This window comes from Athalia rosae, chromosome 2 (genome assembly GCF_917208135.1).
Source record: "Athalia rosae chromosome 2, iyAthRosa1.1, whole genome shotgun sequence".
Taxonomy (NCBI): Eukaryota; Metazoa; Arthropoda; class Insecta; order Hymenoptera; family Athaliidae; genus Athalia; species Athalia rosae.
In genome coordinates, this window is record NC_064027.1 from 29,534,695 (window position 1) to 29,561,191 (window position 26,497).

At 35.8% G+C, this 26,497-nt stretch overlaps 2 protein-coding genes, 1 long non-coding RNA gene and 1 pseudogene across 16 annotated transcripts in view; 3 read left to right on the forward strand and 1 right to left on the reverse strand.

Moving 5' to 3' along the window:
• The window catches only part of LOC105692508, a 26,662-nt gene extending 12,164 nt beyond the window's left edge, over positions 1-14,498 (forward strand). For 7 of the 10 annotated variants that reach the window (XM_048649478.1, XM_048649480.1, XM_048649475.1 and 4 more), the window contains 10 exons: positions 25-2,708; positions 2,791-3,166; positions 3,343-3,486; positions 4,118-4,462; positions 4,536-4,734; positions 4,813-4,904; positions 5,458-6,063; positions 10,270-10,334; positions 10,428-10,591; positions 10,671-14,498. In XM_048649478.1, the coding sequence (XP_048505435.1) occupies positions 25-2,708; positions 2,791-3,166; positions 3,343-3,486; positions 4,118-4,462; positions 4,536-4,734; positions 4,813-4,904; positions 5,458-6,063; positions 10,270-10,334; positions 10,428-10,591; positions 10,671-11,338 (5,343 nt within the window). In that variant the 3' untranslated portion in view covers positions 11,339-14,498. The remainder of the gene's footprint in view (positions 1-24; positions 2,709-2,790; positions 3,167-3,342; positions 3,487-4,117; positions 4,463-4,535; positions 4,735-4,812; positions 4,905-5,457; positions 6,064-10,269; positions 10,335-10,427; positions 10,592-10,670) is intronic. The other 3 variants (XM_048649479.1, XM_048649482.1, XM_012411746.3) reach the window with 3 other exon arrangements.
• A 2,070-nt stretch (positions 14,499-16,568) lies between these two features.
• LOC105692503 lies at positions 16,569-17,183 on the reverse strand. Its single transcript, XR_001103426.3, has 2 exons — positions 16,947-17,183; positions 16,569-16,854 (listed from the first exon to the last, which is right to left on the reverse strand). It is a non-coding gene; the product is annotated as an uncharacterized LOC105692503 (long non-coding RNA).
• A 91-nt stretch (positions 17,184-17,274) lies between these two features.
• LOC105692553 (zinc finger protein 37-like) lies at positions 17,275-21,271 on the forward strand. 5 transcript variants are annotated; one of them, XM_012411842.3, is made up of 8 exons: positions 17,275-17,618; positions 18,124-18,455; positions 18,534-19,022; positions 19,116-19,310; positions 19,393-19,623; positions 19,789-20,048; positions 20,132-20,525; positions 20,772-21,271. In XM_012411842.3, the coding sequence occupies exons 2-8, from the start codon at positions 18,138-18,140 to the stop codon at positions 21,039-21,041; spliced, it is 2,157 nt and encodes a 718-aa protein (XP_012267265.2). In that variant the 5' UTR covers positions 17,275-17,618; positions 18,124-18,137; the 3' UTR covers positions 21,042-21,271. The 5 variants fall into 5 exon arrangements, with proteins under 5 accessions (XP_012267265.2, XP_020711778.2, XP_020711779.2 ...); XM_020856119.2 differs by having other exon boundaries at positions 18,124-19,022; XM_020856120.2 differs by having other exon boundaries at positions 18,124-19,022; positions 20,132-20,462.
• A 150-nt stretch (positions 21,272-21,421) lies between these two features.
• LOC125499775 lies at positions 21,422-26,145 on the forward strand (annotated as a pseudogene).
• Positions 26,146-26,497: the final 352 nt, after the last annotated feature.

Below are 26,497 nucleotides of genomic sequence, written 5' to 3' on the forward strand. Positions count from 1 at the left end.
ACAATTGTTTTCTAATTTTTTCAGAGAGATGAAACATCCAACACATCAACGCCAACGAAATTACTCCCTATTGACCAAATTATCTCACACATCGCAAATGCTCCTAATGAGAAACCAAGTGTTCAAACACCAGATAGTCAAGTGGGACCCGAAAGCATATCATCTGAAGCATCCAGACGATCTTCTACATCGACACAAAATACAGACACTCTAACTCCAACGAATATGCCAAGCGATTCAACCGATACACATGAATATGCGACTTCTGTAGCTACTACTGAAACTATTATGGAAGTCACTCAACCACCTCCAGAAGGAATCAAAGGCATTGCTGATGAACTACAATTAAATACGTCAGATAGTGCACAATATCAAGTCACACCATCGGCCAGCTCTTTGGAAATTAAGAATCTTAGTACATCGACTGGAGAAGCTGACACCACTCAAGATTCTATAGATACTCAAAACGAGGATGACATTCCAGCAAATAAGTCTATGGAAGCATCTTTGGCTGATGGTAACACTTTAGGCGCACCACCCTTACGTAAAATATCACGGTTTTTGGTCAGCCCTGTCATAGAGCAAAAATCAGCCACATCAGATATTGCAGCAAATGTTCTGACGGTTACTTCTACCGAGAATTTGGGACGGTATGACATTTCTGTATCTCAACAAATCAGTCAAGCTAACTCGTGTTCGAGTACTTCTAGCACAGAGAAGATGAAAACTGAGACTGATGCTTTGGGCACGCAAACAAATTGTGAACAGGTTAAACCAGTTGATAGCAGTTTAAATTTAACTGAATTAGAGTCTGTAATTTCGGTGCATCATCCACCAATAGCTGATACAGAATCTATGAAAAGTGTCAATTCTGGGTTTAGTGAAACGGTCAGCTATTCACAGTCACAGATCCAAGAAAATGGGGATCAGAGTTTGCAAACAGTTCACGTGCAGCAATCTACAACTCAAATTCACCAGCAGGTTCAACAAGGAATACAGCAATTCCAACAACAGCAACAGCAAATCATTTCTCAACAGGTTCCATCACAAGTTCAACATAACATTACCCAAATTCAGCAAAATATTGCCCAAATACATCAAACGATCGGTCAAAGTACAATGCAAGTGCAGCAGACTACGACTTTAATTTCTCAGAATCAACAAACTCATCAGGGATCTACTTCAGCACAGCAAAATTTGCCTCAAATGCAACCTAATGTGTCCCATATGCCGCAAAATGTTCTTCAAACTCAACAGAGTATTGAACAAATGTCTGCTTCTCAGGCTCCACAGGGTGCGATTGCAACGCATCAACCGCAATATCAAGAACAGAATTTGTTACAACAACACGTTATAATACAGCAGCAACAAATTCAGCCGATTCCAATGCAGCAAAATATTAATCAACACCAAATGCATCCGCAACTTTTGCAGCAACCATCTCAAATCCAACATCAGCCGCCTATGCAACAGTTTGTTCCACAACAACAACCGCAACAAATTCAGCAACCATATGTTCTTGTGCCATCACATGTCCAACAAATTCAACAAACAATGGATGACAGAAACCGTCGAGTATCAAATATTTCAACAATATCAAACGTCTCGACCGACTCCCAGTTGTCGGATGTTTCGGGAATTACAGAAGACAGAAGAATGTCAACACCGATTCATCTCCAACCTTCACAAGTACAGCAGCAAGATGCGCATACAACTAATGTGTTTGTACCTCAAGTAGTAGCTGACATTCCTCAGCAATCTCCAATGGGTCATCATGTCGTCGGACAAGTTCAAGTTCCTGTATTACCAAGCATTGAAGTACCACCGAAAGTAGCATCAAAACCTAAAGAAGTGTCATCAACACTTCCAGACTTGGCTCAAAATCTTGCTAATATACTTTCTAATCCAAAGTCTAAATCTACTACACCACATAACGTGAATACTAGTCACGAGCCAAATTTAAATACCACTGTCATAGAACATAAGACATCGCTGCATTCGGAACAATATTTTCAACCTATACAGCCAGAAGCAACGCAGCAGGTGGCTCAATCACTGCAATCTCAAGTACATCAGAATCAGCAAAATATTCAAAATCTTCAAAATATATCGTTGAATCTTCAAAATCAACAAACTGTTCCACAGGGCTTTCAAAACCAGCAACAAATGCAACAGAACATTCAAAATATCGTTCCAACAATCCATCCAAGTGTCCATAATCAACAAAATTCACAACAGCAACTGCCACCTATTGTTCAACAAAATCAAGCGCAGTATCAAACTAATCAACAGACCATACAGCAATCTATCCAAAGTCATCAGCAGAGTCAAACTAATATACAAAACGTTGAAACATTACAACAGCAACAACAACCAGTAATGCCTCATAGTATTCAAAATCAACAACATAATTTACAAACTCCGCCAACAGTACAGCAGTGGAATATTCAACAGCAAACTACAACCTCGATTTCTCAGAACTCAATAAGTATGCAACAACAAGTGCCAACTATTCAGCATGTTCATCCAATTCAAACTCAACCACAAGTTCATCAGATACCGCCGATGCCACAGCAACCTTTACAAGAAAAACAGAACACAGATTATCCAATTAGTTCAGATCAGCAACAAAACAACAATATTGGTAGCAACATCATTGCTACTTTAGAAGCAGAAGGCAGCACTTTAGATACCTGCACTTTGAGCAGGTAATTGATCGACCAATATTGATTGAAAATTTTCACTTTTATATCTAATTTGGCATCTATAATTTTTATTTCTGTTATTTAGACGTACTAGTTCAGACTGTCAATTGCCGACTTCAGAGTGTGACAACTCAAGTCATGAAGCCACACCTGAACACACTCTGACTGAATTAACCGAATCAGGTTCATTGATGCAACAACAGCATTCCAGATTAAGCCAGCAGAATTCTTTAGATAAAATTGCTGACGCCAGTGGACCACAAACGATTGCCGATCTGCAACAGAAGCTAGTACAGCTAACAAGTCAACCCTCCGAATCTCTGGCCATAGGAACTCCGCCAATTAGTCATCCAGCTACGCCTCATTGTCATCAATTGGCAGGATGCTATGATACCTATATGCATAGTTTGCAACAGAAACTCGCCAATATTGGCATGCCTGTCACACCTAGTCAGTCATTAGTAAGTATCGATGAATGAGAAGATTAGACAATCTTCCAATATTCTCTCTTCAAGTCATTTATTCAACTTTATTTCATCTATAAACAAGTGCAGTTTGAAAATTAAAAATTGTCCGACACAGTAAGATCTACGATTGCAAATAATCATACGCTATACATTCTGTTTTTTGAACTCAGGGACCCTTGTCTCCACAAACAACGATACATTCGACAATTACTTCTGCTAATGCATGCATCGATTTCACTAACATCACTATACCTTCCGAAGGCATCATTTATACCCAAGAGACATCAGTCTCTACAGTTGCAGCTACACAAATAGTGAGTAATTATGAGCTTATCATTCTTCATCAAAGAGCTTACCTATTATCACTTTATGCTTTTTACAATTTAGTAGCTAATCAAATGTGTTCCAACTGCTAATACAGTTTTCAACGGTATTAGGTGTCGATAGCGTTGTTGGGTCAGCTTCAGTTATAAAGTGGGAAGGTTTCACTGGATGAAGAGTAAAACTGTCGTACTAATCAATTGCTATCTTACAGTTGAGCAATAGGGAAATTTTCATAAAATTCAAAGATACCACATTCAGCATAGGTTATTGCTTACTCATCTAATCTCTATACCAAAAGTATACGTGTAAAGTGTTTTGTGTAATCTGGGTGCATGAGAGTCTCAGAAATAATCAAGCTTATCAGATATAGATTCAATTTTATGATATAGCTTTGATTTTTAATTTTGTTGTGATAAAATGGCCCTACGTGTAGATAAATAGTATCATGTGGATATCTCTGCTTGAAACTTTTCAACTTTGCGGTTGAGATATCATAAAATTGTGAAAAGTGGCATACAAATGCGCGCTAGGTGTTCATTGATCAGCTGTTCAGATTATCTTCTAGACAGTTTGTCGTAGATTATTTTCAGCTTATAACACAAAAATACATTATTGTAACAGAATCCTGAGTGTACAACGGACAGCAGTGCTATTCCTGGAAGTGTAGATGTCATGTCACCAAGCAAAGAAAGCGTTAAATTACGCTCACAAAGACCAGGATCTCGGTTGCAGGAATTAGAGCAGGAATTGGCAAAGATTCATCACAGGGGCCCACTTGCATCGTCGTCATCTTCACAACCTTCAACCCCTCCGGTGCCAACAGGACAAGTTTTTCCTCAGCAACAAACTCCACTTGCCACTGTTCATCCTATTCCTGTTGCAACGATTTCACCTGCAGTCATTAATCCCAACTCCGGAACTAATACACCCGTGAACCTGGAGCAGCCTCAGGAAAATGCAGCTGAGGTGAGAATATTTGTAATTTTATTCACTGTAATTACTTTTTGACGTTCTTTGAGCTTGGTTTTGCTTGGAGCAGATTACGTCGGATCAACCGGTAAGAAAGATATCAAGATTCATGGTCTCAAAAGTTTCTGGACCACCACCTGCTGATGCAGTTGCAACGACGCAGCAACAAACGATGTCCGATCAACAACGATTACAACAACAGGAAGATATGATGACTAGAAGGGCTGGGCGTTTTAGCGTTACCACTCATCAAATGGATGAAGCTCATAGTAAGTAAAAAAAGATTTGAACACAAACATTTTCAGAAGAATAATTTACTAAATAATTTCCGGGTTTTTTTTTCACAGGTGCAGGTATACAAGTGCAGGTGCTCCATAGCAGAGAAGGTTCGTTACCGCCCGCTACTTCGGCAACGTCGATCGGCGCATTGATAACTGAGGTAAATTTTTTGAAAACTTTCAGTACAATTTTAAATTTTCAATACGGTAAAGCATTGCTGGGACCACAAATACTTCTCGTAATTTAACAAAGTGTTGTGTTGTACGTTTCGTAAGTTACTAATTTGAAAGGTATTGAAGTGGCATGGTAGATTTGTTTTGATATTCAGTTTTAATTATTTGTTTTGAATTCTTTGTATTGACTAATGTGTATATCGAAGTGCCATGAGTTTCTAACTATATATTTTTTTCATAATATTAGATTTGTGATTGGTTAGAGTTTTTCTTTTTTTTTTTGTCACCAGCAACGGAACGTGCGTATTAGAGAATCGTAGATATTTTTGATTATTCTTATGAGTAAGAATCAAATCGCTAATTGAACTCAGCAGCAGCTGTGAAAAGTATTAGAAGTGTCTGCGACACTCCTCTCTTCCGTCCCCCTTTATCAGTAGTATTGATATTTGCATAGGTTCTTTTTTCTCTAAATATTCTTCGTTTGAATATTTTTTATTTTAAAACATTTTTGCGGTATATTTTTTTTTTGGGCGCCTGTAGTCTCCAGGCAGATTGGTGGACTCTCTGAGGGTGAGCAGTGAAAGTTTGATGGTAGCTACGCAGCCGGGCACCAAAAGCTTTCCTTCTTCCTACTCTTCATCTCTTACCTCTGATTTTAGTTCCTATTGTCACAACCAAAGTCCAATTTCCAAAAAGCAATATAGCTTACCTACATCACCAAAAACAGATGTGAAAATTCCTAATTTTCAACATCAGCAACAACGTGACTTGCATAACTCTGTGCAGTTATCACAAAACAGCCAAAGACACGTCACTCAATATTCTACACAATCTTTAGACAAACAAATACAAAATATATTTTTATTGAAACCCCCTCCGGGCTCGAAGCAGCATGTTGTACCACGTGATATCGCTGTTAAAAACGCGCATGAGTATTGTACACAAAATTTATTACCTCATACTCAAATTCAACCGCAAAGAGATATCCCGCACGATCCTTTAAACCTCGGAGCACAGGCTGAAAGTTTATCGCCCATCACGAATCGACTTCAGGATAATACGATGCAGCAACTTTTACATAATCAGGTACAGAAAAAGTCACCATCGTCATCGCAAGAGCAACATCACCAACAACAAATTGGAAATGTAAATACTGAAACAAATGCATCACAGCATGTTAGTAATGCACGAACAAATTCGGGAACGACACATTACTTCAATAATTATAATCAACCGCTAAATTCCTCTGCAAATTTTCGAAATTATCATATTAATAATAAAAATATTCAAACTCCTTCTGGGTCATACAACGCACAAAGTATATTCGCCGCAAAAAACATGCCAATAAATAACACAATTAGTAGGCACAATCTTTATGACGGTGCTTGTACAAATGCACAAAATCCATCGGATAGTCCGGTGGATAGTTTTACTCGGCATAACTCATCACAAAAGATTCAATCGCCTAACATTTCTTCAAATGTACGGCACGAGGATTCAAATTTCACTGAGAGTCATTCGAAATCTAATTCAAATCAAACAGACAATAATGTAGATAATCTTCAAGCCGATGTTCACCCCTCAAATGTTAGCAAGTCTTATGAGATACAAATTGACAAGAAAAGTCAAGGCATACGTGAACAATATTCCGAACCAATACACATTGAAAAAAATTTGGTTTCAGAAAATCCATACGCTACCGATAAAATATTACCTGGCTCACAAAATGCATCGACAGCGTATAAGTTTGCTTCAAATTTTGCTCAAAATATGTTTTCCCTTGACTCGCGAGGTGCGGAAAAATCTTCAGTTCCTACTGCTCAAACTAAGCCGACTACATCACCTTTTCGGACAGTGGAAAATTGGCCCAATTCATCAGCATCTTTACCGAAAAGTGACATGAATTTGTTTCCAACGCAGAGTTTGAGGCATTCAACAGTAAAATTGCATTCAAAAGAAAATGCCTCAATACCCCAGTGTAAGGATAATAATTTCAAAACTGACACTAAGGCAGACAGCCTCAGAGCTTACTTGAGACCAAATTCAAAACATGCTTATGAAAAATACCGCTTAAAATACGCTACCAATCAACAGGAAAAACATAAAAATTCACCTTCCTATAACAGGAGGCTTGCCAGCTCATCTATCGACCTGAGAACGATCTCGCCTAATTCCCATGAAAAAAAGTACGATGACAAATTGTCTCAGCAATCAAAACAGCAAGAGAAGAGTACCCTCTTATTGCAATCTCCTAAAAAAGCAAGCTCACAATGGGATTTGACGACTACAATCTTTTCATCACCATTGAGAAGAGATCTTCTGGATTCAGTTGGTAGACCTTCACTTCGGCATTTCAATAACTCAGGAATAGCTTCGAACTCAATTCCCGATCTTAGATGTTTTGGCAAGGTGGATTATGACTCGGAAATGTCAGAACTAAATTCTGGAAGATTAAAGGATAACAGATTTGCTAGTTCCATAAGCGATCTGCCCTCGATCAAAATGGGATCACCGAATCTTTTTACAAAACTAGATTCCAAAAAATTTGTAAATGATGAATCCACAAATTTGCACACGAATCGTCTTGCAACGTCGATGATTGATTTGAAATTATCCGATTCCACCGACCCATGTTTCTGTAGCAACTGCGAAAAGTCTCGTTCAAACTTGAAGCAACTAAATCACAATCGCGAAAAGGATCAACCTCAATTGAATGTTAAGAATCAAATGACAAAGTGTTCGATTCCAGAACTGGAGCAACATAGATCTGTGGGTCCTATAAGACTTGGCAGGAAATCGGTTGTTACTTGTGATTTACTAGAGAAAAGCAACGACTGTGGAGAACGAGCGAACAAACGTAGGAAATATTCGAACAGCCAACTTCCCGACTACGTTCGTCACAGAGTAAAACCGATAAAACGTACCCATAGTTATAAATTATGTGAGGATGAACATTATCTAACGATTCTTGAGCAGTTAAAAGAACGTCATGATCCATTTTGGAGTGAAACGCTACAGGTTGAACTGGGATTTCCAACGTTATGCTCAAGTCCTAATTGCAGACTGAAGATTTCATCTCAAAGAAGCAGCAGAATTCCACCCTCATTTATGAGGTCTAATAGTTGGACCAATGAAAGGAAAACTACCGGTAGTTTGCCACATTTGTCGCGGGAGCCTAGAAATCTACTTAAGGCTAAATTAAAGCATGCCAAAAGTTTAGTGAACTTAAGTCCTGGTTTTGTAGATCGCAGGGTTGATAGTCCGCCAACAGTTCGAACACTGCGTGGTTTTGAAGAGAAAGGACATTCGAACGAGGTGAAACCTCAAAATTTCGGAACTTTGATAAATTCAGATGATATGGATGAATATGATGTGACTGGGAGTGACGGTGATATGACGAACTCTAGTAACGAAGAAAACAGTATATTGAATCTTGAATTTTTATCAAAAATGGAGGATTACGAACGCCAAATCCGAGAAAACTGCAGGAGAAGCAGAAAAGAGTATGTGCATCAACTTAATGCACTAGATGTACATCACAGAAGTAATTCTGACAAAGACGAGAATAACGCAGATGTATTTAATCAACAGCATAGATCAGCTACGCCGAAACGATGTTCTATGTATGAAGATTATGGCGTTAATCCAGAAATGCTCAATGTTAGGGAAGAAAGAGAGAACCACCAACGATATCACGATAACTATACCACCAGCGATATGCATCTTTCAAAAACACATTTTCCTAGAATATCAGAGAAAATCAGTTATTCTCAGAATCAGTTCCACAATGTAATTCCACTATCACCGAATCATTTTAACGATCTTACTCCTCATTATAATACTATGGTGTCCGGCGCAACTGCCTCGCAACGGGCAGCACAACCGCATCAGAATCATGTGGTGCATAGGGTAAGACCACCATGGCTTAAAACAAACAAAAAAATCGAATCTGTAATGACATATCATGTGCCATATTTCCAATGAATTACAAATTTGACGTCTGATATATGAAGATAGATTCATCATCATGGGGAGCGTTGCATCCGCATGCTATCTTGACTCGGATGAGATCATGCTTTTGTAAAGCGGCCTTTACTAAAAATCTTGTACCTATTCTCATGTTTGGAGCCATAAGTAGAGCCCTAATGTTTCAGTTTCAAATATAATGAACTGCTAATGTTCTACAATTTTCAATTCAAAGCTGGGTATGTTAGTTTGAATATTGACAATTTTCACGGATGTTAAGTGCATTCATTAGACTAATAATGGCTGGTGAATGAGGAATTAATGAAAGTTATCATAAATTCATTATAAATATGGTTCAAAATATGTTATAATCGAACGTGGAACGGTGATGCTAAGATATTTGTATGATCAATTGTGGTGAAGGATACGATCTGTTTACGTTAAAGTATTGTAGAAAAAGTACTTTGGGAATATTCTTCATGTATAATTTGCCGGAAACAAAACTGCAGAAGCTTTACTTAAAAGATCTACAAAAGCCATCTTACACTATTGAGAAACTTGTTTACATCGGAGATCTTTCAAGATGTGAAGCAATAGTGATTCTTAACAGAATGGCAAAAATTAAAATCCCGACAGATCACCCCCAGAAGTATGAATTTCCAATAAAATGAGATGGAAGAACAAAATTTTATAGCTGCAATAACTGGACGAAAGCTTTTATCGTAGACAGATTATAATAATTTGTGGAGTAAAGGAAGGCTAAAAAATGGGTGAATTCATGGTAGATACCTATCATAGACTAATTTCATGGTAATGTACACCTGGGACGCAAGTTTTTATATTCTTGTGATCTTCGCACAACGATTATTTGTGACAACTCTGTGTAGAATAGTAAAACTATGTAAACACATACCTATACAACCATGTTAGCATGTTGCTTGTAGATCCCTCTGCTTATTTAGAGCTTTGCAACCATGCGTATTCCTTTATACCGTTTTACACTTTGTATAAATGATTACAAAATATCACATCATTTCTGTTTCCTCACAAGGCTTCCACTAGAATCACTCTATTGAAATTTGAATGACATGGAGCAATACGGGTCAACATATCCAGCCCCAAGAACAAAACATTATGACACATCGATTGAATGTGTCTCACAATGGCCCAAAAATGAAATTAATGCAAAAACAAACTTATGAGACCTATGCAATTGGCATCGTGTATATTTTGTATTCAAGGCTGAATGTGTTCGTATTAGGCAGCTATCATACAAATGGGTACCTCATATTTACGTTCGACCTGTTATTTGATACGCAACACCAAAGAAAATTTGGAATACTGCTTTCGATCATTGCATAACACTATTTATTCTCAACATTTCAGTCTGAAAAAGATGAAAAGAGTCAGATCTTGACACCCAGCGAGGAATATCAACTTCTGATAAAAAGGTACACTATCGAGCTTGTCGATTCCATGTGTCACAAACTCATATTATTTTAAGATATCGAATACACAAATAATAATTTGTTCCCAATAAACAGGCAAACGACAGAGTTAGAAAACTTGCAAAGAAGACACAGAGAGGAATTGGAGAAGTTCCAACAACAACAATTACAACTTTTGATTCAACAGCAGCAACAAGCTGCTCTGCACCAGCACCAACATCATCCGTTACTGTATCACACAGTTGCTACGACAGTTGCAGGTTCGTATCCTACATCGAAGAAGTATTTATTGTCGATTTTTCACCCTAGTTTTAACATAAATTTTCTTAAATTATTCAGGGCAAACGAGACCTACTGGAATGGAAGATTATTTAATGTTCAGTACAGCTCCTCAGACGCCGTTACAAAGAGTACCTGGTCAATCACCAGATACGGAAGAAACTCTAAGGCTAGCGATGCAAAAATTGAAACAAACCCCTCAGCCATCCCATCAACAAGCCCCAAATATTCCCCATGCTTATGTAATCCCTATACCAGTCATGCCTTCTGAAAATATTCAAAATATTTCCCAACACTCAACTAATTACACAGGTGCTACGAACGTTAACGAAACATTAGAAACAATCGGTTCAACAAATGGTCCGACAACAATCAATCCTACACGTTATCAATTTACGCCAATAATCCCAGATGGAGCCAATATACCTGGATGTGCAAGTGGCAGTTTGGTGGCTCCGACACCCATATCTGGTTCAACTGCCAACAGTGGTTACCTCCATTATCATCAGGGACCAACATTGGCGAACTTTCAGACGTTCGGATACACACCTCATGGTGGATTCTTCCTTCCAGCGGGTTACAGATTAATATATGCACCTACAAGTAGTCCTCAATCTCAACCCGCTACGCCTGCGACACCCCATTTGGGAAATTCAAATAACGGTACGCCACCCAGTGAACCTCAGCATTGCTCCGATTACAATACGACTATGCAACCCGACCAGTAGTTTTAAACTATCCGTTCTTCTGCGCCGTCAGTTTACTACAAAACACGAAAAAAAAATAAAATAAAATGATTGTTTTTCATTTTCACTATTGCGTCTACGATATATCAATGTAATACAATGTATGTGATTACTATGGCTTACAAAGGAAAATAATTTCCTCGAAATGAGATACGGATCTTAAAAGATATGGACAAGACGTTCACATCACAGAACGTTAATACCAGAGACATCGTCTCATTAGGAGCGTCGTCTAGAAAGAAAAGGAGGAACGAAAAAAAAAACAGTATGAAAATCAGCATTTATATGAGTATTAATTTCTCTTCTTTTTTTTTGGTTTTCAACGGCGGAGGGTTTTATCCGACATCACTTATTAGTATCCCTGATATGATGAAATAATATAATAATATCATAAGTCTGTTGAAGAGAAATGAGATTTAATCCTAATCGTGTTTTCTCAATTCTTGTTTAGTTCTTTGTATTTTTGATTTTTAGACATGGCCAGCAAACCATGGAACGGTAATTGCCATGGATTAGTATATTTGACCTTTCTCGAGATAATTAGTCACTTGCGGTCTCTGGTATGAATGTTAAAAAGACTTATTATTATAATTAATTAATGAGCAGCTTCCAAGTGGCGTATACCTATGTATAGATAATGTTACGAATTATAGAGAGAAATGATTTACGCGAATGAAAAGAAAAGTGAAAAAGAAAAAAAGATTAAACTAATAATAATAATAATAATATTAATAATTTCATCGATGTAGTCACTGTTATGCTTTAATCTATGTTGAACGACTCTAAATATTTTTAACATGTTATTTAGCAACTGCCTATTGTCATCTTATATGGTTATTTTCTCTCCACATTTGACGTGTTAGTTATTTCAATTTTCTTGTATTATAATTTTATGTGTACGTGCATCCGGTTAGGAGTTCACAAAAAATACGTTCTATTTTACGGTGTGCCGAATTCCTTTTGTCACAGAAAACTTTTCACCATACTATTCTACAATTGGAAGACAAATTTTATCCAAAGCTCTGAATGGTTTGAAAGTTACTTTGCGTTGTCGCAGTGTTTTTCAATTTGAACAAACGATATTCGGCGTACTGATAGATTTGTTTTAACAATACACAGTTCAAAAAGACTTTCCGGCTGAGTATCTGTGCGTTGGTTTTGAGTGCGTTTCCACTATTAACATCAATGTCCCTTACGTATAATATATAGTTATTTTATTTAGTCCGTTTCTTATATTTTAAGACTAAGATCTTATTTTCTACTCTTTGTTATTATTTTTGTTTTCTCTGGTACTTTCTACATACGTTATCGAGCGTAGGCCTTTTAATCTACAAGAAGTACCAAGAACCAAATGATTAACTGAAAACTACGAAAAAAAAATAATAAATGATATCAATAAAATGAATAACTAATTCATAATTGTAGCGTAATTATATGAAAGAAAAAATTAACGTTAAGAGAGTGGAAACACCATCACAGCTTGATGGAGGCTGGGAACTGGTATTATTACCTAGATATTTAAAAATTAGGTCGCAAACTTTTTCGAGTAAGTTGCAAATGTTGAGTGTTTTCTGATAATTTTTTTCTCCATTTAGCAATGAAATTAAATTATTACTGTTGAGAAATAATAACAATGCTCATAACAACTTATGAATAATGAAAAATAAAAATAAATTAATAAAAATGATGGTAGCGGTGAAACGCAGTTCGCTTTGTATTCAGCTTCTCTGCTTATTGTTGTATTATTTTGTATCGTAAAGTGGGATGTTTAAAACCTGTAACTTTGCAATCTATTAACAGAGCAAATTCAAATTTATGCTACGACGCACGATACAGCAATAAATTACTCAATCGAAGATGATATACGGTAATCAAATGTGTATTTCGCCATAATTATCTTCATCATTGCAGTAGAAAAAATCAGCGAAGAAGTTTAATCATGATAGAATAATGAAAATTCTGTTATCGGTATCGCATTGTTATTTCCACATCAAATTTTCGAGATATCTCCTTTTATTTGATAGTAATAAATTAAAGAATAGATAACAGAAATATACTTGCTCTAAGTAATGTCACAGCAAATTTTTTGAACAACGTTACAATACTTTTTTTTTCTCTTTTTCTTGGGACGTATTTTTAAATACGGTATATCACTCTATTGCTTCTAAAAAATATTCAATAAAAAGCTTATATCTCGATTATGCGTAAAATCAGTAGTCTAAAAAATGTGTAAATAAGATATATTATTATACAAATAGATCGATAGCGTGATAAAAATTGAAAAGAAAAAGCAAAAAAGGAAAACCAAAAAAGAAAGAAACGAAAACACCGACAACAATAAATAATCGGAGTTGTACGGTAACTATAAAAAATAATTAGGATATGCGTATGAAAGCGTAAATCCGTTGATGGATTTTATCAAAATATTAATTTATTATTATTATTATTATTATTATTATGATTACTATTATTATTATTATTATTATCATTATTATTGTTCTTATTATTGATTGAGAAAAAAATGAATTAACGATTAGATGAAAAGAACATGAATATTGTAACGAAAATAACTCATTTTTAAATAATTAACTAAATCAATGTAAATTAATGTCTCTTGTGCCGGATGGGAAGATTCTATAGTTTAGAGGTCTGATGAAGAGTCGAAGCAAGTTAATTCACAAAGACTGATTAGGTAAAACAAAAATCGGTGATTTAAGGAACGAAACGTTTGTTAAAAAAAAAAGATAAATAAAAAGAAGAAGGTGAAATAAAAATAATAAATAAACAAATAAAACTAATTAAAGTAAATGAGAATATGTATATCGGTGTATGAGAATTAATATTTTGATGTTTTGATAACTAAATATTTCATATACCGGTATAAATAAAGAAAAAAAGAAAATATATATATATAGAAAGTGTAAAGAGGTATTTGTTCGGATGTTGCGAAAAAAGGGATATACTAACAGCTTAGGGCAGGTGATTATTCAGCTATCTGAAGAACGAAAATTAAGAATTATCCAATGTTTCAAACACATTACATAATTTGATAGTTATTTTATCATTATTGTTTTTTTTTTTTTTCAAATCAAAAACAGACTTTTGTCACAGAATCTTGATACTAGAAGAAATGAAAAAATACTACACAATTGAAAAATTGTAGTAAATTTTATGTGTACAGTAGAATAGTAGTAATTATAGCGATTATTGTAATTGAAGAAGAAGAAAAAGTCTGACACTGAATTTTCAATAATAATTGTCACTTATCACCGCACTAAGTTTTTGTATAAAAATTAATCATTCGTTATCTCCGACCCTCACCAACCCTCTGTAAGCTGTTAAAATCAATGTTTTCCTTACAATTGAATTTTCGTGTCTGTACATATTTTTTGTCATTAATATAACATGAAAAAATAAATAAGTAACATTGATCATTATTTTCGTCGTCAACGAAAGGAAAAGCAATTTATAAAAGATAATATCTACATATTATTCTTATTTTTCTTATTGTTATTTTTATTCTTATTATTATCATTCTTATGACTATGATTCTTATTCTTATTCTTATTATTATTTTATGAAATTAAATTGGAAAAAATCAAACAAACTACGAAAAAAAAGTTGAATAAAGAATATTCTGAACTCGTACGTAACATGTTTTGTTTAGAATAAGCAGAATAGAAAAATGAAAAGAAAAAGAAGAAATATCAAGAGACGACGTCAATGTACCAGAATACGAATATTTCAACAGTAAATATGGATATTGCTGGCCGTTGACGAGTGTTAAGACTTTTTTAAAAGGCTGGTAGGTGGGTCGGGGGTTTATATCGATGAAAATATTCTTCTACAGCTTTTGTCTCATTTGGTTTTATTTGATTACTATTATCTACCATTTATCTATTACTGCCATAAGCCGTTTTATCGAATTTGGATGATAATATGCTAATAAAGAAGTCACTTTTCAAAAAACATGAAAGCAAACAAAAAAAAATAAATAAATATACTATCAGCTTGTTAAAGCTTGTGTAATAGCTAATTAGGGAATAGATTGTTATAATTATTATTATTATTATTATTATTATTATTATTATTATTATTACTGCTATTACTACTACAACTATTATTATATCGTGTAATAAATTTTAAAAAGCCACAAGTTCCTTCTCGGTAGTCTTTATACTATAATAAAAGTAAAGTTTACGATGCATACCTACATATAAATAGTAAACATTTGACACGTGTAACAATTACCGGTACATTTAATAATCAATCTAATACTACTACTACTATTACTAACACTACACTGCTCCAATTACTATACTACTACTTACTGCTGTTACTCCTACTAATCTACCACTATTACTACTATTATTACCTACTTTCTGCAGACTGATTTTAGCAAAATTTTAAAAGACAGATGTTAGATATGCACACAGAAAGAAATAGAATCGTACACCTTTAATAAAATGTAATAATTGTTAATTGTAATGATGCATTAATGCTTCGACAACAATAATTTACCTTACATCAATCAGTCTATTTAATATTATTATTGTTGATGTCGGATTGATCCAAGAGACTCTTATTTTTTATACCTTTCGATATATGTCCTTAATCATTAATCTGGTATTGGGTATAATTATCAGTGGTCACTCTTACCAGTGATTCCGTACCCAAAATCACGCCTTTTTTTGACATCGACAAACAGCTTATCTAATGAAATCCATGTACTTTTTTGTCTCTATTTCATGAAGAGGTTTTGTCCTGGCACCTATTTAATTTTGCTAAAATTGCACTGCAACGGAAGCGTTGTTTGCGAATATAGATGTAGCCTATGTTTCAAAGTCAGTTTTATTTTTTCCATTTTTCACTGTATTATTATTATATATTTCTTTGTGCCTATTCAATGTCATTTACTGCAGACTTCACCAACGATCCAAAGAATACTGACACTAATAATTGGAAAGATAAGTTTGAATTTATAACAAGAGCAAGAATAAATCACATACCATAGTATTGTAAAGGGTGTGGTTTTGCAAGTAAGCTATAATACAAAGGAAAGAAGAAATAAAAAACAGTCGTCTCTGTTGAATATGTGGCTAAAAGATATGTGACTCGATTCCATTGTCATTACAATCGCAGACATTTGATCAATGAGAACTCCTGGAATGCAGCAAGAAAAGAATGCAGTGATAAGTACAAACAACGATGCTTGTCAGATGATACATATTTATTTCTTTTTATAAACATGATATGCAATTTTCGCGTTTCAGTATTAAAAAGCATTCAGTATTTCAACAGGCTTTAGCAAATTGAGAAAATGTGACTCGACTGAATTACCGAAGGAAAAAGATTGTGGAGAATTAAATCTATTGGTAAAAAAATACATTTTCATTCTAACTGAACATCGATCAGCCGCTCAAAAACTTTTATTGTTGCAGATTCAGTCGACATTTACTGCAGCATTGAGATGAAAGTTCAGCATAATATCCAGGAATCTATGAACAAAAAAAAAAAGTATTAAGATTGCTTTGAAAGAATGAGGTCTAGGAAGAATTTCCAAAGAAATTGAAGGCAGATATTTAATCACCTAAAGAGCTTCGAGATTACTCTTTTTACGCGAATAAGCTCCCATGCATGCGAAGAATCCCATTATACTCATAAATAGCCCTAAGATTAGAGCCAACGTATCACCAAAGTCAAAACCATTCGATGCTGAAACTAAAGTGATGTTTGCAAGGAGTGCCAGAAATACGTAAAACAACATTTTTTTCAATGTTTTCTTGATTCTGACAGATAAGTTGACAGAAAGTTCAGGTTATAAATTTTGTCAGTTGCTTTTGGTTGAAGGATTCTGATTGGTTAGTAATGATAAATTCTAGACAGCCATTCGCTTTGGACACGGCCATTGCCATAGCCTGAATTGAAGAATTAGTCCTCTGATTAGTCGGTTTTTGAGGAATTAGTTCGCCCGGTTTGCCACAGCACATTCAGCGTACAAATTTGTTCTGAGGTGACTCTTTTATATGATCTTACTGTTCAGGAAGGCCCCTAAATTTGCCGCCAAACCACCCACTTTTTACCGCGCTGTATGACCCGAGTGGGTACTTGCCAGTTGTGGGTCTATTAGTCAAACAAGATGGCTAACATTGCTCTGTGGAGAAAGGCATACTGACGCGTATCGACCGAGTAAAAAATTATTGTCTTTCAACTATTATTCAAGTTTTCAAAGTGCTAGATAGCGGTTTCACTAGGAGAATAGGTGCGTTATTCAATTCTCATTATTATTACAATCTTGTTATTAACAATTCGTTGTTGAGAATTCGGTTGAAATTGAGTACTCTAGCCATTTTGTTATCCGTTGATAAATACAAGCCAATTTCGTACCGACTGGCGAAAACCGGTCATACAAATGAAGATTTGTTTAGATGGAACGTTTTACTGGAGTTTGTACAGTAATTAACGATATTCAAATTTGTTACCATTGAACAATTTTTTTTCATACCTTTATCTCATTCAGCAGCCACTCCCAAATCATTATTTCCATACGCGACGTACGTACATAATTTATTGTTTGATTGTAAATCTGAAAAAGCAATTATCATTGGAATTGGACAAATAATTTAACCCGCCACATTGTTCACTGTTTATCATTAATTTCATCATTCGTTCGTTACATGTGACGGGGTGTCAGTGATATAATTTGTCAGAATAAAAGCAACGCGTTTCATAATAGTTAAGTATTAATGACAAAACTTCAATACAAGTATAGCGTCGCGGAATGGAGGTGGAAACGTTTGAAGCAGATAGTAAGGATCTGGCAGAGATCTTGAAGCAAGCTGCTTCTGGTGGTAAAATTATATACGAATCTAATATCGGGGATGATGACGATGAGGCAGAAGTTGAAATAGTGGAAATAATAGAAGAAATAGAAGTAGTCGAAGAGCATCCAAACGAGGACAGGGAAGAACAAGAAACGAACAATGAACACTTTGGCAAGAATGCTAGTGATAGTTCAGAAGAACCAGAATCTAGTAAAACACGCAAATCGAAAGAGACCAAGGAGATTGTAGTGAAGACTGAAAAGTCAACAAGACAGGTATCCTCCGACACTGACTCAAAAATATTTCAATCTAGATCTGATTATATTGTAAGCCAATTGAAAAATCATTTTAAGAATGACGGTGGCAAGGACAAAAGTAAACAAGTCGTTTCATATGACATAGACGAGGATTGGGAGGATGAGGACGTAGAACATGCATCGCAACAAAGAGCCCATTCTAGTTCCAATAGCCTTGCTTTCAAATCCACAGCAAATAGTCATTCGGAAAGAGATGAAAGACATATTACTCAGAATGGAAAAAAGAAATTGCCGTTGAAGAACTATGGCAGCACATCTCATCCTAGTAAATCCCATACGCAGTCACAAATTACACAGCAACAGACAAATTCTAATGCAGAAGATTATTGGGAGGAGGAACCAGGCACTATCTTAGGGTATGCCGATGAATCGTCATGCCCCCAGGATGATGAGAACACAGATTCGCAACACGAGATTGTTAAAAATGCAGAAAATAATTTGATTTATACTGTCTTGGGATCTAAAAAACCGAGTACAACCAAACAGAACCAAGAAAACAGATTTTCCAGTGCCTGTTATAACAAAGTAAAGTGATATACCTCAAAATTTGTTATTTTTATAGCAGAAATTCTTATTTATAAAGTAAACGGCTATTTATTCTCACACTATTGCTCACAGATCGACCAAATGGAAGCCAACTCTAGTGAAGCAACTATATATTATGAAAATGAAGATATGGAAACTTTGTACGTGGGCCAAACAGCTGGAAACGACCCCTATCAATACAATGATGTTGCAATGGGTGATCAAGAGTCAACTAGAGACAGTAACGCTATAGATGCAGAAATGGATGATCGGGAAGAGGAATCGCAGGTATGGCGAAGAATAAAGCTTTGTTATTAGTATTGCGCGGTCAGATCTTGAATGCTTGATTATTGATCCATTAATTTCTCAGGAGCAAATATTTTTGCATGAGGACGAAGATGGACAATTATACTTTAAGGATGATACTGGAAAACTGCAGCCAGTTTACCTCACCGCAGATGGGAATTACGCTATTGCTGATAATAGTAGCGACGATCAAGACAGTGGCGATCAAACTCAGCAAGCAGGAAATTTGAAACAAGCTGACGGGGGCGCCATGATCATACCTGATACCAACTATGTCTCACATGCTTCCTCCAAAGTATTTACCATGAAAAGTTTTTTGTACACGTAGATATCTGTGTCGTTGACCTTTGAGGATGTTTTTTGTTGGATAGTTATGATTAGTTTGAATGAAAAATTGCACCATTTTTTTTATTAATGTTGTGTTAATCGGTATACTCTGGTACTTGCTGTTACTTTCTAGACTGCTGTGGTGCCAGCGTCAACAATACAAGAGATAGACAATGAAGATAATACCGTGACAATATCTTTGATCATCTCCGAAGACGAGAATGGGCAAAAGAGGACACAAGTTATCATTCCAACAACAGACAATCTCAAGTGTGACACATGCAATAAATCATTTAAATCCTCATTTCAGTTACTCAGACACAACAGACTGAAACATGCGCGAGAAGATGATGTAACCAGTAGAAATTATCCCTGCGACTTGTGCCCAAAGAGGTTAGTCGATATATTTTTCTGTGTGTCATTAGAATGAATAAGAGTTCGACTAGGGATATATTATATCTTTCAACACGTTGCAGATATGCTGACCAAAACGCATTAGCTCGTCATAGGAAAACTCATACAAATGAAAAACCATTTCAGTGTTTGGAATGTCACAAGACGTTTCCGAGTTCTACAGCATTGCGACGTCATCTCACTCAACATAATCCCCAATCACGTCGATTGCCTTGTATCTACTGCGGTCGTCGTTTTCCGGATAAAACCGTTTTGGCAAAACACGAACAATCGCATCTTGCCGGAGAGCGAAAAACTCATACTTGCGATATGTGTCATAAGTCATTTATGCATGCTAGTGACCTGGCTCTTCATAAAAAGAATCATGATCCTGAAAGGAAATTCGACTGCGAGGTTTGCGGAAGAGAATTCAATCGCCTTAATAATCTTCAACGTCACATGATGGTGCATCAGCAGGTATGTTGCAACCAGTAGAGCTCATGAATGTTTGAAAAGAAAAAGAAATTCGGATCAGAAAAAGAGAGAAGACACTTTGAAAATAATTTGCTTGCAAAATATTTTCAAAACATATTTTGAATCAGTTGTTGTTTTAGTACGAGCCTGATGCACATCATCCTGACGTATCTTCGCCAAAAAATGACTAGTTCCATAAATTTCAATGTCCAAGCTAATAATTTTTACAAATTGAATACATTTTTACAGCAACAAGGAAATACTGAAGAAGCCTTGTCTTGTGATGTTTGTGGTATAACCTACAAATTCATGAGTTCTTTGACAAGGCATATGGTGACGACGCATGTTAATCCTGAAAAGATGCGGCAACAAGCGGAAGAGCAGCGAAGAAAGCGTGAGAATAATTATCGTCGTTACATGGAAAATCGGAAGATGTACGAGTGCCAGCCTGCAACTGTTTATTCGAACAAACGTTCTGCATCATTTCATCATAGTAACGACGACGACGACGATGTTTGAAGTTGTGTTGATACTGATTTGAATATTTTTATGCAAGATTAATTGATTTTGATTTAGGAAAATGTTATCTACAACATTGACAGCGAACCGTCAAAACTTTGATCCAGAAACTATCACTTTCCTTCTTAGCAAAGCAGCCTAAACAAATTACATTATTATTACCAGTCACATTAATGTAATGAATACCTTATTATCATCATTTATTAATAAATAAGATGGTACAAACTTGACTAATTCGTTACGACTGAACGTATCTATGTTCTTTACGAATATCGTCTGCACGCGCTTGTTTTTTCTTAATGCGCACTTCAAGCTGCGTGCGAGAATGCGATGTATGATTTCACACTTCACGCAGCTGTCAACCTCTGAATCTGGTGAAAATGCAGAGGCGCAAAGAACAATCAAAAACCAAGTCTCTCGAAAATCCACACAGAGAATATCTCGACGCCGAGTCCAGTGACGAAGAAGAAATTAGTTTGTCCAGTCAGTTAAATGCGTAGTAACTAAATACCTATAAATAATTTATTGTTGATTTGAAAATCAAATTTTTTTCCCAAGGTCGATTTCGTTTGAAAGCTGAAGAAGAAAATGCGGACCAATACAAACCGAATTTTACTAACGACGAGTTAGAGCAATTGGTAGATTAGTTTCATTTTGATTTTGCCGGTGTTCTACCGTACGTATTTTTTAAATAACAACAAAATTTTTTCTTTTCATCCCAGTGCGAATTCGTGAAAGAATGCACGACTCTCTTTGCACTAGATGATGATGATTGGAACGATCGTTGCATTTCAGTCATCGAAGAATTTTTTAAAGACCCAGCCCACGTAATTTTAACAGTATTTTATGACGATGACAAGCTCTCTGCTCAATTGGGGTTCCCCAGTATGCCTGTGCAAGATATTACGTATTTCGTTAGAGAACCATACGAGATATTGACACCAGAAAATTTCCACCAATGCACCACCTTCGGAACAGTTAACGAATGCGTAGACGGCACGATCTTGAATGCCATTGAAACAGCATTCGTTCCGATATTCTTAAACATCAATTCATGGCCCGATAGTATCCTTGCTTCACTCATTTCTTTTCAACCAATGTCGATGAAAATCAATTTTGGTTCCTTTTACAAATTTGAATATGATTTTTTCTTAATCGCTCATAACTATAGCTGTCAAAAATAACTTTTGTACAAGGTTGCACGATTTCTTATCGATGCTGACCGACTTGAGGTACAAATTGCTGGGGTTGACCGTAATGTATATTCCTCGTGAGGGGTATAATTTGACAATACAAGAAGCAGCCGCTGATAAAGACCTCGTAAAACGATTAGAACAGGTTGTCATAGGCTGGACAAGACAGATAAAAACATCGTTGGGCGATCAAGATCAAACAACTCCTCGTGAACTTTTTGGCCCAAGGGACGAATACGATTTTTGGGTCTATCGCTGTTAGAATTTTAAATATTTTTAGTCCAAACTCAGTCACTGGAGTTGTTTTCAAACTTTCCACCTCATTCCAGATTTAATTTGAAATTCATTTTTCCTTCTATTTGACTTGCAGATGACAACCTTGGGAGTTTGAATTTCCAACTTCAGAATCCGACGATGAAAAAAATAATAAATATTCTAAATATCACCCAATCGACGTATGTACGTCAGTTCATTAGTTTAAGCGAAGAAATAGACCATAGAATGGAGGAGGCAAAGTCAAACGTTGAATTTTTACAAATACTTTTGAAACCATCAGCAGAATTGCTCATGTGTCGTTCTCCAGAAGCAATGTTTGAATACATCCCAAAGATAATGAATATGTGCAGAGTAATCTGGTTGAATTCACCGTACCTAAAGACGAAGGAAAAAATGGCGAATTTATTTCGTGCTCTCAGTAACGAGATAATATTGAAATGTAAACAGTACATTAATTTTGAGGAACTATTTGCAGGGAAAACCAGAAAAACTATCAAAGACTTAAATGTTTGCATAGCATGCTGCCAGGAATACAGACATTTGTACGAAACGGTACTGAATTTAAAAATTGAAAATTTAAGTAATTTTAGCTTGCTTAACTTTATACCGCAGATGGCTGGCGCTCATAACGAACTCACAACAAAGGGATGGGAACTGGATAACGAATACATTTTTTGCCATATCGATACATTTGTCACAAGATGTAACGATTCGCTTGAAATTTGTCAGGCCATGATATATTTCGCAAGGTAATTTTCCATTTTGCATCTGCGGATCTTCGTTTCTTAACATCCATTAAAACGAGATAACTGAAACCAATGGCAGGATAGACGAGACTCAGATAATTGCCAAACCAAGATTTGGCGGGACTAAGGGTGCAGAGTACGAAAAGCTTTGTGAAAAAATCGAGAGGATGTTCTTGGAATATTTGAGAGTGATAGAATTACTATCGGGCACTATTTTAGACGTTCAAGCCGTTTGTTGGTTCGACGACATGGTCAGATTTCGAGAGGAAATCAAAGATCTGGAAATAATAATCGAAAATTTAATAACCAGCGTGTTCAAAACCGTTCGAAATGTTGAAGAAGGAATCCAAGCGCTCCATGGATTTTATAATTACACGAGAAGAGATAGTGTTAAAGCAATTTTCGACCGTAAAACTACAACGGTATACGGAAATCGTCATCATCTATTTTTCTTTATGAATATAATATATTATCATCAAGTTTGAATATCACTTTGAACAGATCCATGTACTGTATTCGCGATTTCGAATTCAAACATGAAATGAATAATTAGGAGGCGCAAGAGCTAGATTTCCATCGATTTTAAGTTCAAAATATTGGGTCCAATTAAGATCTCTTTTTTTCAGGTGTGGCAAATGTTTGGAGACGAAATTCAGGATACAAAGCAAGAAATTCTTGAAGAAAAGCATGAGTATCCGTCAATGACGCCATACTTTGCCGGACGAGCTTTGACAATGCGTTTGAGAATCGCGCGTTTGAAAAATACAAAAAAATGGTTCGAGGATGCAGAATGGCTGAGTTATTGCAGCGTTAGCAACGAGGTCAACAAGCAATACGAAAAATTGGTCCATTCGATTCAAGAAGCGATAACTGATTTATTTTATAAATGGATCGACTACGTTGGCGAAGACGTCCATAAAAGATTGGACGTTTATTTGATGAGACGTAGCAGGAACAAGATGGGTTTGCTGGAGTGCAACGTTGATCCCAAGATTTTAAATACATGTCAAGAGGCCAAATACTGGACTATGTGGAAATTCAGAATTCCTATTCCGATTCAAATAATTTATGACAAATGGTCAACGCTTAAATTTGTATACGAAAGCGTTTTGTCAGTCGTTTTGGCCTACAACAAAATTATTGAGTGTAAAGCCCATATACTTCATTTCTTACAGCCGAATTCTGATTCATGTCGATTCATTCACATTCATTTTCCGGTCCACTATAGCTTTGTCCCTTGAGGAACGAAATTTGTTCAAGGAGCTGATCCGATTATTGGATAGGAAAATAAATCCAGGACTTCAAAAGTTGACATGGAATTCCGAGTATATCGACACGTATATACAAGGTTGTTGCACCGATGCTGCCAATGTAAATATTTCGAAACAATTTTCAATTCATCATGGTTTATTTTAAACTCTATAGTTCAGGATTCAATTGTTATACTTCAATCAACCGACCTCTAATTATTTTTTGTCAGCTGCAAGAGTTTGTAGACACTTACAAACGGTCGAATATTGAGATTCAGAAATTATGCGAAGAGATTTGCGACACACCAATGATAAAAATAAAACCAAATTACGCTTACTCTTTATCAGAACTTGACGAGGAATTACGAGTCACACGGTACGGATGAGAAAATAATTATGCAAAGATCGATCAACGTTGTCAAAATTATTTATATTTCCACCATAATTGGGATGCTATTTTTTCAGTACAACCGTCATGAAATCACTGACTAAGAAGTACATCACTATTATCCAATACCTGATGGTAGTTTTCGAGGGGTTTTCATCGGTCAAAGATGAAGTGTGTATTAAAAGAAATCGCTTGTACTCTGCAACCGTAGAATTTTATTCGTAATTGTATTACTTATTCGTTTTTTCGTTTTTACAGATAAGAAGCCAATGGACTAATTATCTGTACAAATTCGATTTACTTCTCGAAGAGGCTTTTAGAATGTGCATTCAAAATTCATTGAGAGTACTTTACGAAGCTCTACACGGCGATGGTACAACCGCACCTTCGCCATTAATATTATTGCGCGCTGACCTCGTCAACAACAAGGCAATCATAATATTGTCTCACCACTTTTTAAAAACGCTTCTTTTTTCGTAAACTCAAATGAATAACTTTTGTACTTCAAACAGATATGCTTCGTGCCTGATCTATCTGAAGTTGCGGCGCTAATAGGTAACGTTCTACCGTGTTTGTTGAACGCCCTAAAGGTCATTCCAAGGATAACTCAAAAGTTCAAAGTATCACAAGGCATAGTTCCACTATGGAAACTCTACACGGAAGAGTCCTCTTGCCAAAATATGCAAAAAATTCTGATCAATGGTCGGTATTAATAATATTCCGCAAGAAGGAAAGTTAATTCTATATTTACTTTTGGGAGACTGGATATTTTATAAGCTTTACTTTTTTCATGTAGAAGTTGATCATAATTTTGCACAAATGGAACTTTATCTGAAAACCTGGGAACCATTCCGCGACATGTGGGAGATCAACAAGGACCTATTTATGCAAAGGTATAATATAGATGCGACAAAGTAATGGTAGGAATAATTTTCGAAGTCTAGTTGAAGAGAGAAAAAAAAAAAAAAAAAATCCCGATACATTTCAGATACGAAAAACTGAAACCTACCGTGGAGTCTTTCGACGCTGACATTGGAAGGTATACAGAAGTTGCGAATAACGTTCAAATGCAGGACACTGTGGCGACGGTTCATTTCGTCGATGTGAATTCCGATAGTTTGAAACAAGCTATCATCGATCATTGCTCACTCTGGCAACAGAGGCTGACTAGTTTATTGTTACAAATAACGGAAGAAAAAATCAATTACGTATACAATTATATTAACAATAATGGACAGAAGTAAGTGATTCTTCTGAAATGAGAACATTCCATGTAATTTATGAAATTGATGTGGAAATATCAATCTTGAATATTCTGGTATTACAGAATTATACAAGAACCGAAGGATCTGGTTACCATGCAAACCGCTTTGACATTGTACAATCGGATCAATTCGGAATTGCCGGCTGTTGAAGCAGAATTCCCGAAGATTCGAGAACAATATCAAACTTTAGGTCAGTGGTAGCTGGTGAATTTTTCTAAACGATGATCGAGTAAAGGAATAAATTTCTTCGTACGTGATTTCAGAAAAATACGAAGTACCATTGACGTTTGACATAAAGAGAAAAGAAAAAGGTATCGACGAGGCATGGGCAGGATTTT